Source organism: Protopterus annectens, chromosome 13.part0, assembly GCF_019279795.1.
Source record: "Protopterus annectens isolate FY-2018-M chromosome 13.part0, PAN1.0, whole genome shotgun sequence".
Classification (NCBI taxonomy): Eukaryota; Metazoa; Chordata; order Ceratodontiformes; family Protopteridae; genus Protopterus; species Protopterus annectens.
The window spans coordinates 64,163,206-64,183,403 of record NC_056747.1 but is presented as its reverse complement, the minus strand read 5'-3'; the positions used below and the strand labels follow the sequence as shown (position 1 = coordinate 64,183,403).

Below are 20,198 nucleotides of genomic sequence, written 5' to 3'. Positions count from 1 at the left end.
CATAATAAGGAAAGCTTTCTACGTAGCACACTTGATTATTAAAGGCATTGCCTCGGGAATAAAAGAAGTTATAATCCCCCTATACTCAGCACTTATCTGGCCCATAATTGAGTGTAACACCCTATTTGGCATGTATCGTACTAACTAAGCACCTGCAGCAGTTCGAGAGACCTCAGAAGTTTCTAACAAAGAAAATCAAGGGGCTCTAACATGTACCTTGCACAGACCGACTAAAGTCCTTGTCACTATACACCGTATCATATAGGATTCTTAGGGGAGACTTATGTCTGACCTACAGAGCAATGCAAGACCCAAACCTAATGAACTCGCGGCATATTCATAAATCAAACGGGTTTAGGGTTACCCGTTCTAGGGACCTTAATATGGCCTGCAACTTAAATAGGACATGCTGGAGGGACAGATTATCTCCCAGCGACTGTCGCATCTTTTGAACAGGGTACCAATTCATGTGAAACAGAGCACCTCTATGACACTGTTCAAGAGGAACCTGGATGACTGGATGGAGCACTGTAAGTTTTAATCAGGGATAGAACCCCTCACAACCTTCCTGGATGTGTGCAGTCATCACTAAATTCTGCAGTCTTGGATATTGACTAGCATTTCTATGGTATTACATTGGGATGAAATGACTAGGCTTAAAATGACCTCCAAGTCGATAGCCTAGTAATTTCCTGTGATCCTATGATCTCAGCCAGAGAGTTTCTTCAAGCACTGGGCTATATGGCATCATGTATCCTCATGGTTTCCCTGGCAAGGCTACACATGAGGAAGCTTTAGTGGTACATGAAGAATGTGTGGTGCCAGAGCTCTTAGTCTCTAGAGGCCGAGATACAGCTGATCCCTTGTCTCAAATAAGAGCTTGCTTGGTGGCTACAGGCTTGTAATCTAAGTCAGGGCCTTCCCTTCAGGTTCACTCCACAGGGCCAAACTCTCCCCACAGATGCTTCAGAGACAGCCTGGGGGCTTGCTTTCCTCTTGCCACAGATGTTTCAGGGAGAGCTGGAGGGCTCACTTTCAACACCCACAATCCCAAGGGAGGTGGAATGTTCATTTCAAGGGCAGACACATCAACTGGAAAGAACTTATGGCAGTGCAAAAAAGCCCAATAGCCTTCAAAGAAAAATGGGAACTAGGGATCTTGGTAGTAAAAACAGACGATATTACAGTCATGTGGTACATAAACAGGCAGGGAGGCACACACTCGTATTCCCTGTGCTGCCTAGTGATGCAAGTCTGGGAAACTTCACACTCTCTGTGGATGTTCACCGTGTTTCACTGTTGCAGTCATTACACTTGGGTTATCCTGCTGGCAGGCTACCTGCAGTCGGCCCGAGTTCCAAAGTCTAGGTCCGGCGTCGGTTGCTGTCGCCTCTTCCCTGACGTCAGTGTGCCAGGGGTATAAAAGATGCCATTTCCTTCAGTCTTCAATTAACAATTGTATTTCGTGTGGGAAGCAAATACCTCATAAGGACTTTCACTCTTATTGTATTCCTTGCCTAGGCCCTGACCACGATGTTACTAGTTGTCGGTTTTGTGCTAGATTCAACAAACGTACTTTTAAATGTCGGTTTGATTTTGCATTACATTACTTTGGCCTAAGGTTTAACTATATAATGCTGTCGGAACAACCGGACGACCGAAATTCATAAAAAACGCAAAGACAAGGAAAAGGACAGGCATCCGAGGTCCAAAACCGACGACGAAGCCTATTCTAGGCCAGTCGCCGGTTCTCAGTGAGGCGCTTTCGCAGCCCCTGACACCCGCTACCTCAGAGCCACAGGCCGTATCCGACTCCCACATGGAGACAACTAGGCCTGTGGATACTCAAGGTATTGGGCCTACGGAAAATATTCCCTCAGATGGGTCCGGAGCTGCTGAGCAGGCATCGGCTTCTGAGGGTGTTTTCAGACCTTCACAGCTTACTATTAAATCCTCTGCAGCAGCCAAAGTACAGTAAAAGCACCACTAAGGACAAAGAAACAAGTACAGCATTCTCCTGGACAGTCAACCATGCCAAAGAAAAACAGATGCTTAAAATAGCCGAAGACTTAATTACTTTGATCAGGGGTTCCCATCCCCCTCCTAATAAAAGGCCTAGGCAAGACACTGACTATGATTCCTCTGACCAGGTTTCTATTTCCTCTGATTCCTCTTCAGATCAGGGCTATTCTCTTCCTCCCTATGAGGACTCTGATGCTGAAGAATCTATACCTTCAGCCTCTCCACCTGAGGATTACTCTTTTGGGGAAACTCTGCACACCATGAGGGAACATTTCCACTGGGAGAGCCAGGATTATTCAGAATCCAAGAAAAGGCTCAGAGATTTTCTTTTACTGCCTCAACACAAGACCTTGGCTATCCCCCCCTGTGCTTGATATAGTTGATGATGTTTTCTCTGAATCCAGTCTGTCTCCTGATTCTTTACCCCCTGCACCAGTCAAGCCAGACAGGTATTACAGGGTCCCTGACTCTCATAAATTTCTTTATAAAAACCCTTCTGCTGACCCTGAAACAATTTCTCAGGGTCCCAAAGGGGTTAAGGCTTCCACTGCCAAAAACCCTGTTCCCTCTGATAGGGATTCTAGAGCTCTGGACAGATGGGAGAAAAAAGTTTACACCTCTGCTACTTTAGCTGTAAGGGCTTTAAACTGCCAGTTTCACATGCATAAATATCAACAGTACCTCATGTCTTTGTTAAAACAAAAAGTGCTTACAAATTCAGAGAATCCTGACAATAAGGAAATGCAGGAATTATTGCATGCAGCTGAACAAGTGGGAAAGCATACTCTGCAATGTGGTTTTGATTCATTAGAGGCTTCTTGTAGAGCCGCAGTTACAGGCTCTGTCATTCGAAGGCATGCTTGGTTGAAAGAACAAAGTTTATCTGAACATGTTAAAGTAAAATTATTGGATGCTCCATTACAGCATGATACTTTGGTGTTAAGGCAGAAGAGGTGTTGAAAATGGAGGATAAAGCAAAATCTATGCAGACAGTAAAGGATTTCTTACAGGTTCAACCACCTAGGTTTAGTAGAAACTGGCCTTCTAAAAATTGGTCCTTTCAGGTGTCAGACAGGCCACAAAGAGGTGGATGCAGACGCCCAAGAGGCAGATCTCAGCCCCAAGGCTCCTACAGACCTAAACAATGGGGTGCTTCTGCCCCCAAAGGAGGAGAAGACAAATCACAACCTTATAGAAAACAGTCCCAATGACTTTCCTCTACAAAGGCCAAGCACTTACCTTTTGGCAGCACCCCTAGGGGGAAAGCTAGCACTTTTTGCACAAAATTGGCACATAATCACCCAGGGCAAATGGGTACTGAATATTGTTTCTCAGGGTTACAGGTTCCACTTTCGCACTCTTCCAAAATCAAAAGGTATGCCGGACCTGCCACAAAACCAATTGGCAGAGGCAGAAAAGGAAATTTCTGCTCTCGTGGACATGGGAGCTATTCAAAGAGTACCACAGCAAGAACAGGGACAAGGATTTTACTCAAGACTCTTCCTGGTTCACAGAAAGGACAAAGCCTGGAGACCAATACTGGACTTGTCAATCCTAAATACTTTCCTGGATGTTCCAAATTCAAAATTTTAACACTGCAGCAACTTCTACCCATGCTGGGCAAGAAGGCTTGGGTAGTTACTTTGGACCTCAAGGAGGCATACCTGCATCAGACAATCTTGCAGAAGATACCTCAGACTCATAGCTGGCTCAATAGATTACCAATTCTCTGCACTGCCCTTTGGCTTATGTACTGCACCCAGGGTCTTCACAAAATGCCTGGCACCAGTAATTGCATTTTGCAGACAAAGAGGAATTCGGATATATCCCTACTTGGATGACTGCCTTATTGAAGTAGAGAGCAAGGACATTCTACTAAAGCATCTGGCGTTTGTAAGAAGATTATTAATTTGCCTAAGGTACACAGTAAATGAAAATAAATCAAAACTAGTGCCCTCTCAGGAGATAATATTCCTGGGTGCAAGCTTAAATACAACTGCCCAGATGGCTTATCTCACACCAGACAAGCAAAGGCAACTGACTTATTACTTTCAAATGATGGCAACAAAGACCCAGCTCCCTGCAAGAAAAAATCTGCAGGCCCTGGGCTTCATGGCTTCCTGCATTCTACTAATTCCATATGCAAGACTGCATATGAGGAAAGTACAATGGTATCTAAAAAGTGTTTGGACTCAGCATTGCCATAGCCTGGAAACAATAGTAACTATAATTCCCTGTCTACAGCAGGAGTTTCGATGGTGGTCCAGGGCCTGTCACCACAACAAAGGACAGCCCTTCACCTTACCCACAGCCAGGCAGACAATAACAACGGATGCATCGTATTATGCTTGGGGGGCACACATGGCAGGAAAATGTATTCAGGGCATGTGGCCCAAGGAACAAGTGCATCTTCACATCAATCAAAAAGAGATGCTAAGCTGTACAGAATGAACTGACAGCCTTCAAGGATCTACTACATTCAGGACAACTATTACTAAAGACGGACAACACCACAGTTATGTGGTACATAAACAAGCATGGGGGCACACATTCCTACCCCCTCTGCAGGCAAGCCATGACTTTGTGGAGCACAGCACTGACCTATCAAGTACATCTGCAGGCAAAATTCCTGCCAGGAAAGAAAAATACATTGGTAGACGAACTAAGCAGAAATCTCGTGGATCCGCACGAATGGAAACTAAATCCACAGGTCTTCAGCATGATAACAAGGAAATGGGGATGCCTGGACATAGATCTTTTTGCCTCCCCTCACAACTGCCAACTACAGAAATTCTGCACAAGAACTTATCACTCACAAGCATGGAAAGTGGATGCTCTTTCATTCAGCTGGAAAACCTTGACAGTTTATGCCTTCCCTCCACTGCCTCTTCTTCCCAAGGTACTCCTAAAAGTCAGACGAGAAGCCAAAAATTATCCTGATTGCCCCAGACTGGCCACGCCAGCACTGGTACCCACTCCTAAAGAACTTGTCTCGAGACCCAGCCTGGCCTTTACCTCAAATTCCTCATCTTCTGACTCAACAAAACAATCAGATTCTACACAGTCAACTCAGAACCTTAAATCTGGCTGCATGGCAGATAATATAGCCACTCAGACCACACCTCTCTCTAAAGCTGTTATGGATGTCATTTTAGAAGCCAGGAGGCCCAGCACTAGGAAATCTTATGCAGAAAAATGGAAGAGATTCTGTTCTTGGAACCAGGCACAAGGACTCGAACCACTTGTTCTAAATATACCTCAGATTTTACAATACCTAACTGAGATGCTGGACAAAGGCCTATCCTTTTCATCTATTAAAATCCATGCTTCTGCCATTTCAGCTCATTACAATATGGAACCTCCTATTTTTTCACATCCACTCCTAAGGCAGTACCTCAGAGGGGCAAGAAACACAAGACCCCCAAGGAGAGCACCAATACCTACTTGGGACCTCAATTTTGTATTAGAAAAGCTCACACTGCCTCCTTTTGAGCCAGCCAACACAGCTGATATAAAATTCATATCATGGAAAATTGTTCTGCTCCTAGCAATAACTTCAGCAAGAAGAGTCTCAGAGTTACAGGCATTAATGGCAGTGGAACCATTCATCATTTTTCATCAGGACAAGGTCTCTCTAAGGACAAACCCAACATTTATGCCAAAGGTGGTTTCCAGTGTGGCTCTTACCCAAACCATTCATTTGCCAACTTTCTATCCAAATCCCCAGAATAAAGGGGAGAGACTTCTGCACACTTTGGATATACACAGACAGCTACAATTCTACTTGGACAAAACAAAAGCTTTCAGAAAAACTGAGCAACTGTTTGTAGCTTATGCTGCAGGATCACAAGGAAAGCCTATCTCAAAGCAGACAATTTCAAAATGGATAGGAGACTGCATTAGCTTCTGCTATGTACAACATGGCAAATCAGTGCCTAAGGTCATAAGGCCACATTCTACCAGAGCAGCAGCCACTTCAGCAGCCTACCTCAGAGGAGTACCAACCAAAGACATTTTAGAAGCTGCAGCCTGGAGTTCAGTGCACACTTTCACTAAGCACTACCACTTACCTCTCTACTCTACTCTAAATCCAGAGCAGGCTTTGCCACTGCAGTTCTGCAGGACCTGGTAGCCTCTAGTAATCTTATTTAGGCCCAGCCACAGAACCTCAGCTTTGGGGTTCAACCCAAGTGTAATGACTGCAACAGTGAAACACTATGAACATAGTACAGTTGTGTACCTACCATAAATGTAGATGTTCGAGTGTATTCACTGTTGCAGTCCAGGTTACCCACCCACCATCCCTCTCATTGCTGGGTCCTTTTTTGTACTTCTCAACTCTCTACAACCTATGTGATGTATTTGCTTGTAGACGAAGGAAATGTTATTTTGGTACATGCATGTTTTTTGACATAATCTTTTCCAGCCTTTCCTATTTGGGGGCACCTGACATCTGGGGCAAGAAAAACTGAAGAAAATGGCGTTGGTTGCATCTTTTATACCCCTGGCGCACTGACGTCAGGGAAGAGGCGACAGCAACCGACGCCCGACCTAGACTTTGGAACTCAGGCCAACTGCGGGTAACCTGCCAGCAGGATAATCCAAGTGTAATGACTGCAACAGTGAGTACACTCGAACATCTACATTTATGGTAGGTACACAGCTGTACTTTTGCACCTCATGACAGTACCTTCCAGGGGCTCAAAATGCTCTAGCAGACCACCACAGCAGAAACTTGATGGACTCCCACGAATGGCATCTGCATCTGGAAATATTTCTCAGCATGACTCAGAAATGGGGAGTCCTGTAGTAGACCTGTTTGCCAACAAGGAAAATGCCCACCTGAAAAAATTCTGTGCCAGGATCAAATAGAAATCTGTCTGGAAAACAGACACTTTGTCCTTCCCTTGGACTCATCTCTTCATTTATGCATTCCCCCCTTACCCCTTCTTTTTCAAGTGCTTCTAAAGACAAGGGAAGAGGGCCAAAGGGCAATACTGACAGCACCAGACTGGCCCAGACAGCACTGACATCCTGTCCTCCTTGAGTTCACCAATCAGTGCCCATGGCTGTGACCTCAGAGAGTAGACCTTCTCACTGAAAACCAGGGAAGAATAATGCACCCCAAACTTCAGAAACTCGCCCTTTCAGCTTGGATAATTTTGTAGCACTCACCTGCAACATTACCCTGTGTAAGCAAGTGCTGGACATCCTTAAAGAATCTAGAAGGCCAAGCAGTAGAAAATCATTTTTAGCTAAATGGTAAAGATTATCTGGTGCCAGAAGCAGCACATCGGTTCAAATTCAGCACATATTACTACCATCCTAGAATCCTTGACTGATCTGTTAGATAAAGGTCTTTCCTACTCCTCCATTAACATTCGTGCATCTGCCATTTCGACTCACATTCCTATTCTTCCTCCAGTTTTTTCACATCCCCTATTAAGACAGTTTCTTAGGGGAATCGTTCACATTAGACCTCCCAGGAAGAAACCTACTCCTCCAGGGGACCCTAACTTTGTTCTAGAAAAGCTGACTTTTTGCCTTCTTTTGAACCTGCACGATCTGCTCCTCTGAAGTTTCTTACTTGGAAAACAGCTCTGTTGCTGGCTACCACATCAGCCAGGAAGGTTTCTGAGTTGCAGGCCCTCCTGGCAGTGGAACCATTTATTATCTTCCACCAAGACAGGGTTTCTCTCAGAACTAGTCCCTCTTTCCTGCCCAAGGTGGTCACTGATACTTCTCTAAATCAAGCCATTCATCTGCCTACATTCTTTCCCAACCCTCAGACAAAGGGGAAAGAAGGCAGGTCTGCTTTTATCTGGGCAGGACAAAAGCCTTGAGAAAATCTGACCAGCTTTTTGTTATCTTTGCCCCTGTCTCTGAGGGAAAGTTAGCTTTTAAACATGCTATCTCTAAGTGGATCTCCCACTGCATCTCTCTGTTACAGCCATCATTGCAAAAAAAAAACCATGAAATGATTACATCATACTCTGTAAGGGCCATAGATACCTCTGCTGCCTTTCTAAAGGAAATTCATACTAAGGACATCATGGAAGCAGCCACATCTCCATATGTGCATACCTTCACAAACCACTACCATTTGGCAACCTTTTCTAAGTCTAGAGCAGGATTTGCCACTGCCATCCTGCAGGGCATCCTGTCCTCCTTGATCTCCTTCCTCCCTCAGTTCAGCTTTGGGAATCTTCCCACAAGTGAGGACTGTAACAGTGGAAGACGAAGAACATAGTGCAGTTGTGTACACTCACCATAAATGTAGATGTTTGAGTGAGTGTATTCAGTGTCGCAGTCTTCTTTTCCTCCCTCCTGCCCCCTTAGCCTACTGTGTAGCCTACTAATAATCAACTAATCCAGCTAAAGGGCCCCCCCTTTGGCTCCCTGCTGCAAGGGTCCTCTTCCTTAGTTCCCTCCTGTCCACTTAGCCTACTATGTAGCCTACTAATAATCAACTAATCCAGCTAAAAGGCCCCCCTGCTGCAAGGGTCCTCTTCCTTAGTTCCCTCCTGTCCACTTAGCCTACTATGTAGCCTACTAATAATCAACTAATCCAGCTAAAAGGCCCCCCCCCTGCTGCAAGGGTCCTCTTCCTTAGTTCCCTCCTGTCCACTTAGGGCTCCTTCTGGTAGAGGACAAGAAAATACTGAATTCATGACGCAGGTTGGCTTGCTTTACACCCGAACGTACTGAAGTAGGTCAGGGTGTCCACCAGCCTAGGAGGCGGAAAGAGTTTTCTCTGGTAGTCTGGCCGGCTGAAGACTTTCAGAGCAGGAAATCCCACAAGTCAGAACTGCACCAGTGAATACATTCTGACATCTACATTTGTGGTAAGTGCACACAACTGCATTTTATGGTAAGTGCACACAACTGCATTTTATGGTAAGTGCACACAACTGCATTTTATGGTAAGTGCACACAACTGCATTTTATGGTAAGTGCACACAACTGCATTTTATGGTAAGTGCACACAACTGCATTTTATGGTAAGTGCACACAACTGCATTTTATGGTAAGTGCACACAACTGCATTTTATGGTAAGTGCACACAACTGCATTTCTCTCCTAGCTTATAAACATCCCTTCTTGTCCATCTTAATGTTGAATGTATTATTGAATCATAATATTTGCAATATTCACTGTTTGCCTCGTGTTTGTCATTTTATTACACTGAGCTTTTCTCTCCAAGCCTGCACTTTAGCTCAGTCAACCAGTTCTATCCCAGTTAACAATAAATAAATGAGTATAACAGTAACAGCAGCATTTTTCCTTGGGTGTGATGCAGTTGATTACTTGGGCTGACGTTATTTTTAGAACAGTTTCTCCACTGTACTCTTAGATATTGTATTTTTTTCTTTTAATGTAATGTATTTAAATGCCCTTTATATCTGGTAATACAAGCTATTTCATTTTACATTCTGTTTTTTCTCTTGTAGTGTGACTCGTAACTATTTAGACTGGCTGACATCAATGCCATGGGGTAAATGCAGCACAGAAAACCTGGTTCTAAAACAGGCAGAAAAAGTGCTCGAGGAAGATCACTATGGAATGGATGATGTCAAAAAGCGAATACTGGTAACTTATAAAAAAAAAAAAAGCTAATAGCTCTTTTGTTGTCTGATATAGACATCTTTGCATATGGTACATGACATAGTACTGGTTAGCATGAGCTGTGAGCTCCTTTTTTCTTTTAATAGTATAAGGAAAGCTGCTGCAAATCTAGTAGATGGCGTGCTAAATAAAAAAAAACAGCTTATCACGTGTAAAAGTAATGGTGGCTGTTAGTATTGTTTCAGCTTAATATGCTGCATTGAAGCTGCATTGAAGCGGCAGACTCGTTTTTCAGTGGGCATTACTTGTACATTAACATCCTGCTGGAGAAACGTTCATTCTTCAGTCAGAGTGGCCCATTCTATACATTTATTTAGTAATTCCTATGGTTCTAGAGATATAAATATTTGTTTGAAATGTGAGGACATAATTTGAGTCTATGAAAACAGTAGGGCTTTGCCCATTAAATGTTACAGTGCAGATTTCCAAACCTTGATTAGAAGGAATGAATTGTCATATGTTTGTTCTGTTTCATATTGTCCAGCAAAGTATTAATCTTCACATTCAGATGTGAATAGTGCCACAGAAAAACATCATCTTATATGAACTGTGGTCAAAATAATGTGGATTTTGCTAAAATAACTCCTAATACAATAGGACAGCCAGCTTGAAGAGCTGTGCACAGTAAGTCCTTTCTCCAGAACGGTACAGACATTAGGTAGATGGACTGTGTTACTGTTGTCATACTCCCACTCCACGATGATTGCTGTAAAGGGGAGTTTCATACTTGGTTGTGTACAGTATGTCCTGTTTCAAGAATGGTATAGATATTAGGTGGCTAGACTATGTTACTGTTGTCATACTCCCACTCCACGCCGATTGCTGTAAAGGGGAGTTTCATACTTGGTTGTGTACAGTAAGTCCTGTTTCCAGAATGGTACAGACATTAGGTGGCTAGGCTGTGTTACTGTTGTCATACTCCCACTCCACGACGATTGCTGTAAAAGGGAGATGTTCATCGTGTTTCACTGTTGCAGTCATTACACATGAGTTATCCTGCTGGCAGTCGGTCTGAATTCCAAAGTCCTGGTCCAGTGTCGGTTGCTGTCACCTCTTCCCTGACGTCAGTGCGCCAGGGGTATATAAAATGCAGCTGACGCCATTTTCTCCAGTCTTTCTTGCTGCGCGGTGCCCAAAGCAAAAGCAGTTCGCAAGTGCCGGTCGGCCGACTCCTGAGATTTTTGAAATTGAATTTCAGATCCGAAGTCTTCAATAAAGCTAAGTACCCCGTTGGAGAAACTTTTTCTTGCTCCAGACCGATGTCAGTAAAAGTTAACAATTGTATTTCTTGTGGGAAGCAAATACCTCATAAGGATTTTCATTCTTACTGTATTCCTTGCCTAGGCCCTGACCACGACTTTGCTAGTTGTCGGTTTTGTGCTAGATTCAATCAACGCACTATTAAGCGTCGGTTTGATTTTGCTTAACATTACTTTGGCCGAAGGTTTAACTATATAATGCCGTCGGAACAACAGACGACCGGAGTTCATAAAAAGCACAAGGATAAAGAAAGGAACAGGCATCCAAGGTCCAAAACCGACGACGAAGCCTCTTCTAGGCCAGTCGCTGGTTCTCAGTGAGGTGCTTTTGCAGCCCCTGACACCTGCGGAAACTATTCCCTCAGATGGGTCTGGAGCCGCTGAGCAGGCATCGGCTTCTGAGGGTGTTTTCACACCTACACAGCTTACTATCAAGACCACTTCAGCAGCCAAGGCAAAGTCTAAAACACCTTTAAAGACAAAGAAACAAGTACAGCATTCTCCTAGACTGTCATCCATGCCAAAGAAACAGATGCTTAAAATGGCCGAAGACTTAATTACTTTGATCACGGGTTCCCATCCCCCTCCTGATAAAAGGCCTAGGCAAGACACTGACTATGACTCCCCTGACCAGGTTTCTATTTCTTCTGATTCCTCTTCAGAACAGGGATATTCTCTGCATCCCTATGAGGACTCTGATGCTGAAGAATCTATTCCTTCAGCCTCTCCTCCTGAGGACTACTCTTTTGGGGAAACCCTGCACACCATGAGGGAGCATTTCCATTGGGAGAGCCAGGATTATTCAGAATCCAAGAAAAGGCTCAGAGACTTTCTTTTATTGCCTCAACACAGGCCTCTTGCTATCCCCCCTGTACTAGATATTGTTGATGTATTTTCTGAATCCAGTTTGTCTCCTGATTCTTTACCCCCTGCTCCAGTTAAGCCAGATAGGTACTACAGGGTTCCAGACTCCCATAAATGTCTTTATAAAAACTCTGCTGCTGATCCAGAAACAATTTCTCAGGGTCCCAAAGGGGTCAAGGCTTCCACTGCAAAAAACCCTGTTCCCTCTGATAGGGATTCTAGAGCACTAGACAGATGGGGGAAAAAGTTTACACCTCTGCTATTTTAGCTGTTAGGGCTTTAAATTGCCAGTTTCACATGCTTAAATATCCACAATACCTAATGTCTCTGCTAAAACAGAAAATGCTTACAAGCTCTGAATGTCCTGAAAACAAGGAAATGCTGGATTTATTGCGTGCAGCTGAACAAGTGGGAAAGCATACTTTGCAATGTGGTTTTGATTCATTAGAGGCTTCTTGCAGAGCTGCAGTTACAGGCTCTGTCATTCGAAGGCATGCTTGGTTAAAAGAACAGAGTTTACCTGATCATGTTAAAGCAAAATTAATCAATGCTCCATTACAGCATGGTACTTTGTTTGGTGTTAAAGCAGAAGAGGTGTTAAAGAAAATGGAGGATAAAGCAAAATCAATGCAGACAGTAAAGGATTTCTTACAGGTTCAGCCACCCAGATTTAGCAGGAACTGGCCTTCTAAAAATTGGTCCTTTCCAGTGTCACAGGCCACAAAGGGGAAGATACAGACTCCCAAGAGGCAGATCTCCGCCCCAAGGCTCATACAGACCTAAACAACGGGGTGCTTCAGCCCCCAAAGACAGAGAAGACAAATCACAACCTTATAGGAAACAGTCTGAATGACTTTCCCCTACCAATGCCAAGCACTTACCTTTTGGTAGCCCCCTTAGGGGGAAAACTAGCACTTTTCTCACAAAATTGGCACATGATCACCCAGGACAAATGGGTACTGAATATTGTTTCTCAGGGTTACAGGTTCTACTTCCACACCCTACCAAGACCAAAAGGTATGCCAGGCCTGCCACACAATCAATGGGCAGAGGCACAAAAACAAATTTCTGCTCTCATGGACATGAGGGCTATTCAAAAAGTACCACAGCAAGAGCAGGAGCAAGGATTTTACTCAAGACTTTCTTGGTACCCAGAAAGGACAAAGCCTGGAGACCAATACTGGACCTGTCTTCTCTAAATACTTTCCTGGACATTCCAAAATTCAAAATGTTGACACTGAAGCAACTTCTACCCATGATAGGCAAAGAAGGCTTGGCTAGTTACTTTGGACCTCAAAGAGGCATACCTGCATGTCCAAATCAGACAATCTTGCAGAAGACACCTCAGATTCATAGCTGGCTCAATGCATTACCAATTATCTGCACTGCCCTTTGGCTTATCTCCTGCACCCAGGATCTTCACAAAATGCCTGGCACCAGTAATTGCATTTTGCAGACAAAAAGGAATTCAAATATATCCCTACTTGGACGACTGCCTTAGTCAAGCAGAGAGCAAGGACATTCTGCTAAAGCATCTGGCGTTTGTAAGAAGATTACTAATTTGCCTAGGGTACACAGTAAACGAAAATAAATCAAAACTAGTGCCCTCTCAAGAGATAATATTCCTGGGTGCAAGCTTAAATACAACTGCCCAGATGGCTTATCTCATGCCAGACAAACAAAGGCAACTGACTCATTACTTTCAGATGATGGCAACAAAGACCCAACTACCTGCAAGAAAAATTCTGCAGGCTTTGGGCTTCATGGCATCCTGCTAATTCCATATGCAAGACTGCATATGAGGAAGCTACAATGGTATCTAAAAAGTGTTTGGACTCAACATTGCCACAGCCTGGAGACAATAATATCTCGTATTCCCTGCCTGCAACAGGAGTTTTGATGGTGGGCACTGGCCTGTCACCACAACAAGGGACAGCCTTTCACTTTACCCACAGCCAGTCAGACGCTAACAACAGATGCATCGGATTATGCCTGGGGGGCACACATGGCAGGAAAATGTATTCAGGGCACATGGCCCGCGGACCAAATGCATCTTCATATCAATCAAAAAGAGATGCTAGCTGTACAGAATGCCCTGACAGCCTTCAAGGATCTCCTACATCCAGGACAACTATTACTAAAGACGGACAATACTACAGTTATGTGGTACATAAACAAGCAAGGGGGCACACATTCCTACCCCCTCTGCAGGCAAGCCATGACTTTGTGGAACACAGCACTGACCTATAAAGTACATCTACAGGCACAATTCCTGCCAGGAAAGATAAATACTTTGGCAGACGAACTAAGCAGAAACATCATGGACCCTCACGCGTGGAAACTAGATCCACAGGTCTTCAGCATGATAACAAGGAAATGGGGATGCCCAGACATAGATCTTTTTGCCTCCCCTCACAACTGCCAATTACAGAGATTCTGCACAAAGACTTATCACTCACAAGCATGGAAAGTGGATGCTCTATCATTCAGCTGGAAAACCCTAACAGTTTATGCCTTTCCACCACTGCCTCTCCTTCCCAAGGTACTCCTAAAAGTCAGACAAGAGAAGCCAAAAATGATTCTGATTGCCCCAGACTGGCCACGCCAGCACTGGTACCCAATTCTAAAGAGCTTGTCTCTAGGCCCAGCCTGGACTTTACCTCAAATTCCTCATCTTCTGACTCAACAAAACAGTCAAATCCTGCACAGCCAATTTAGAACCTTAAATCTGGCTGCATGGCAAGTAATATAGCCACTCAGAACACACCTCTCTCTAAAGCTGTTATGGATGTCATTTTGGAAGCCAGGAGGGCCAGCACCAGGAAATCTTATGCAGAAAAATGGAAGAGATTCTGTGCTTGGAACCAGGCACAACCACTTGTTCCAAATATTCCACAGATTTTACAATACCTAACTGAGATGCTGGACAAAGGCCTATCCTTCTCATTGATTAAGATCCATGCCTCTGCCATTTCAGCTCATTACAAAACGGAACCTCCTATTTTCTCACATCCACTGCTAAGACAGTACCTCAGAGGGGCAAAAAACGTAAGACCCCCAAGGAGAACACCGATACCTACATGGGACCTCAACTTTGTCTTGGAGAAGCTCACATTGCCTCCTTTTGAACCAGCCAATACAGCTGATATAAAATTCTTATCATGGAAAACTGCTCTGCTCCTAGCAATAACTTCAGCAAGAAGAGTCCCAGAGTTACAGGCATTAATGTCAGTGGAACCTTTTATCATTTTTCATCCGGACAGGGTTTCTCTAAGGACAAACCCAACATTTATGCCAAAGGTAGAGTCCATTGTGGCTCTTAACCAAACCATTTATTTGCCAACATTTTATTCAAATCCCCAGAATAAAAGGGAGAGACTTCTGCACTCTTTGGACGTACACAGGCAACTACGCTTCTACTTGGACAAAACAAAAGCTTTCAGAAAATCTGAGCAACTGTTTGTAGCATATGCAGCAGGATCACAAGGAAAGGCTATCTCAAAGCAGACTATTTCAAAATGGATAGGACACTGCATTCGTTTCTGCTATGCACAGCATGGCAAGTCAGTGCCTAAGAATATTAGGCCACATTCTACCAGGGCAGCAGCCACTTCAGCAGCCTTTCTCAGAGGAGAACCAACAAAGGAAATTTTGGAGGTTGCAACTTGGAGTTCAGTGCACACTTTTACCAAGCATTATCACTTAACTCTTTACTCTAAATCCAGAGCAGGCTTTGCCACTGCAGTTCTGCAGGGCCTCATAGCCTCTCCTAGCCCAACCTCAGCTTTGGGATTCAACCCAAGTGTAATGACTGCAACAGTGAAACACGATGAACATAGTACAGTTGTGTACCTACCATAAATGTAGATGTTCGAGTGTATTCACTGTTGCAGTCCAGGTTACCCACCCTCCATCCCCCTTTATTTGCTGTGACTTATCTATACCTCTCTATCCTATACAACCTATGTGGTGTATTTGCTTGTAGATTAAGGTATTGTTTTTATTTTACTGTATGTTTTTATAAGCAATATGTATTGCCTACCTTCTTGCGGGCACCTGACATCTGGGGCAAGAAAAACTGAAGAAAATGGCGTCTGCTGCATCTTATATACCACTGGCGCACTGACGTCAGGGAAGAGGCGACAGCAACCGACGCCGGACCAGGACTTTGGAATTCAGGCCGACTGCAGGTAGCCTGCCAGCAGGATAACCCAAGTGTAATGACTGCAACAGTGAATTCACTCGAACATCTACATTTATGGTAGGTACACAACTGTAATTTTCATACTTGGTTGTGTACAGTAAGTCCTGTTTCCAGAACGGTACAGACATTAGGTAGATGGGCTTTGTTACTGTTGTCATACTCCCACTCCATGACGATTGCTGTAAAGGGGAGTTTCATACTTGGTTGTTTTACTTTGTAAAGTAGTCAGTACAGTTACCTGAGTAATCTGAAAGTCTGTTAAGCAAGTGGGAAAACTTATTTTCATTTTGCAAAGGAGACATTCAACTTGTGCTGCTGTCTGAATCATTTTTATCTATGTAATCTATGCTCATAACTAGAGTATGTGGTAACTCCTACCCCCTTTATGCTCATAGTTTTGAAAATGTCTTGGGAGTTAGTTTTTTGAAGTTCATGTTTCTTTCTGTAACTGTATGGCATAAAGATCTGTCTAAGACAAAAACCACTGTCTGTGGAGCCAGATAACATACCAGACTGCCTAGATTTAAGCCTGAAACATGACCAGTCTGATCACTAGTAGAAACTGTTCAGTGTCAGCCTGAAAACAGGCTTTGTACTGGATGAATGGAGGACAGCAGCAGTTACTCATTTGCACAAAGGTGGAGGTTTCAGTGGACCCGGGTAATCATAGACCCATATGCCTGACCACTCTCGTGTAATGCTGTGGAAAGGATCATTATGGAATTAATGTGTAAGGGTATAAGTAACCTACATACTCTTGACCCAACCCAGTTTGGAGTCATCAAGGACAGGTCCTGCCTATAAAACCTGGTCAACTTCTTTGAAAAAGCTGCTGAAGCAATAGATGAAGGCAAAATGGTGCACACCGCATATCTAGATCTCACAAAGATGCTTGATAAAATTTCACATTCTGGTATTGTAGATAAACTCTCCCAGCTAAATGTAAATCCCCGTCTATCTCACTAGATAGCAAATTGAGTCACACACAGAACCTAAGAAGTTAGGGTGAACTTCTGTGCCTTCCACAAAAGACCATTCAGTAGTGGTGTACCTCAGGGTTCAGTCTTTGGACCACTACTCTATGACATTTATTTCTTGTAGGTCAAAGCCAACGTGAAGGGTTCATGGCTGACCAAGTGTGCAGTTGACTGCAACCTTGATACTATCATAATCTCACCTGAGGGCACCAAGATCCTCCAACAGGGTCTGTCCTAAACAAATAGTTTGTGTCAAAACCAGGACTAAAACTACATGACGACAAAAAAATCTATAATCGTGTCCTTTGGCAAGCAAGACTCGCCTTGTAACTATTGCACTGACAACACATCTCCCCTGAAAATTGATCCAAGGTTTAGGGATCTGGGAAGCTGTGTTGACAATTAACTGAACTTAGAGCACAAAGTATCTACTGTTATGAGGAAGTCCCTTTCCTTTGCACATCTTGTATCCAATGATATTACATCCATATCTAGGGGGCATAATTATTTCATTTTACTCATCTCTCATTAGGCCATTGAAGATAATGCCCTTTTTGATATGTACCTCTCCAAACAGTTATCACATCTGGAATGATCACAATACTTTCTCACTAAAAAAAAAAAAAAATTCAAGGACCTAAATTGTAAGTCTATGCAGACCATCTCAAAGTCTTGTCCTTATTCTCAGTATCATGTAGGCCTTGCATATAGAGCTTCAACAGACCCTATTGTGTTAGACCAATTACACATTCGCAAGTCCAGTGGTATCATAAACACCTGCTCAAGGAATATTGATTTATTTTGCAAAATAAGTAAAACATGTTGGAAGGATAAGTTTGTGTCACAGAATAACACTTAATTGAAACTGTATTTCACTCCACATAAAGCAAAGTACTTGTCTTATGCTATTAAACGGTAATTTTCTGAATTGACAATGAATAGGTAAATGCAAATTTAAAGGTGGATTGGGATATTAAGTAAGGAAATATTTTTTGAGCTACGATACAGAATAGGAATTGTCTAGCTATAGTAAGGCCTTGCTGAATCTAATTATGGTACCTGCCAAAAAAATAATTACTTGTTGCGTCTTTCAGTTGATTCGGTGTTTCTTATACAATTGGAAGAAATGTTTAATGAATTTTTATTGAGTGGTTATGATCAGGATATGTTGATAGGATTGAAAGACTATATAATGTCAAATAGGGATACTATCTATAAACCTTTTTTTAGGGCCAACTCTCCAACTAGTTCATCCAATTTTGGTTTAAGTTGTAATGTTCATAAGATGGACAGGATTAGATATGTTACGATTTTTAACAATAGAACATATTCAGTTAAATATATTATAGAAAAGTATTGGCCAGTATTGATGGCTTCTCCAGATATTAGTAGAGTTTTAGGTAATAAGCCATACTTCTCATATAGAAATATGAGAAGCATTAAGAGTCGGATATGTTATAAGGATTTTAATTTTAGATCAGATACGAGTGATTATAATTTTACCCGTTCTGGTACATTTAAATGTATGATATGTTCTTGTTGTATGGACCTTGCTAATTCTCCTAATTATACTTTTGTACATCCCATAACCAACAAGGGCTTTGAGTTTAAATCTGTGGCAAATTGTGGTAGTGTTAATGTGGTTTACTTGGCCACCTGTGTGGCCTGTCCCTCATTTTATGTAGGGAAGACCACACGAAAATTGAAGGACTGGATTATTGAACATAAATCCGAGATCAGAATGCCCTTTTTAAACATATTAGGTTATATGGGGATGAACATTATTTTAAATTTAGGGTTTTAGATATAGTTGTCCCTTCTGGTAGGGGTGGGGATATTAATAATGTCTTAGAAATTAAGAGAGTATGAATGGATATTGAGATTGGCGGCAGATTCTCTTCCAGGCTTGAATTCTACCGTTAGTCGTAAACCTATTCTAATGAAGCTACAACAAATTAAATTGTCTAGTTAGTATTTTATATTTTTTATTTTATTTTTTAAATTTGAATTTTATTGTTGTATATATAAAATATTTTTTCTGGTCATATGATGTTGGCTGCTGTCATGTGACTGATATGCCCCTATTTAAAGCATGTTGCTTTGTTGATTGGTTTGTATTTAGTATTGAAGAAGGGTTTTGCCTGAAAGCTTTGCTGTGTTGTGCATAAAGTGTTTTGCCTAACGATTTGTGTCTTTTTTGAGCCACTGACTTCCAGCCTTAGTTGTTTGGAGAGCCAGATAACATACCAGGCTGCCTAGATTTAAGCCTGAAACATGACCTGTCTGATCACTAGTAGAAACTGTTCAGTGTCAGCCTGAAAACAGGCTTTGTACTGCATGAATGGAGGACAGCAGCAGTTACTCATTTGCACAAAGGTGGGGGTTTCAGTGGACCTGGGTAATCATAGACCCATACGCCTGACCACTCTCATGTGTAATGCTATGGAAAGGATCATTATGGAATTAATGTGTAAGGGTATAAGTAACCTACATACTCTTGACCCAACCCAGTTTGGAGTCATCAAGGACAGGTCCTGCCTATAAAACCTGGTCAACTTCTTTGAAAAAGCTGCTGAAGCAATAGATGAAGGCAAAATGGTGCACACCGCATATCTAGATCTCACAAAGATGCTTGATAAAATTTCACATTCTGGTATTGTAGATAAACTCTCCCAGCTAAATGTAAATCCCAGTCTATCTCACTAGATAGCAAATTGAGTCACACACAGAACCTAAGAAGTTAGGGTGGACTTCTGTGCCTTCCACAAAAGACCATTCAGTAGTGGTGTACCTCAGGGTTCAGTCTTTGGACCACTACTCTATGACATTTATTTCTTGTAGGTCAAAGCCAATGTGAAGGGTTCATGGCTGACCAAGTGTGCAGTTGACTGCAACCTTGATACTATCATAATCTCACCTGAGGGCACCAAGATCCTCCAACAGGGTCTGTCCTAAACAAATAGTTTGTGTCAAAACCAGGACTAAAACTACATGACGACAAAAAAATCTATAATCGTGTCCTTTGGCAAGCAAGACTCGCCTTGTAACTATTGCACTGACAACACATCTCCCCTGAAAATTGATCCAAGGTTTAGGGATCTGGGAAGCTGTGTTGACAATTAACTGAACTTAGATCACAAAGTATCTACTGTTATGAGGAAGTCCCTTTTCTTTGCACATCTTGTATCCAGTGATATTACATCCATATCTAGGGGGCGTAATTATTTCATTTTACTCATCTCTCAT

General features: G+C 42.8%; 1 protein-coding gene across 1 annotated transcript in view; it reads left to right on the top strand.

Moving 5' to 3' along the window:
• LONP1 (lon peptidase 1, mitochondrial) overlaps nucleotides 1-20,198 on the top strand; it is an 843,750-nt gene that overhangs the window by 417,377 nt on the left and 406,175 nt on the right. The window contains exon 9 of the mRNA XM_044090626.1: nucleotides 9,474-9,612. Within this exon, the coding sequence (XP_043946561.1) occupies nucleotides 9,474-9,612 (139 nt within the window). The remainder of the gene's footprint in view (nucleotides 1-9,473; nucleotides 9,613-20,198) is intronic.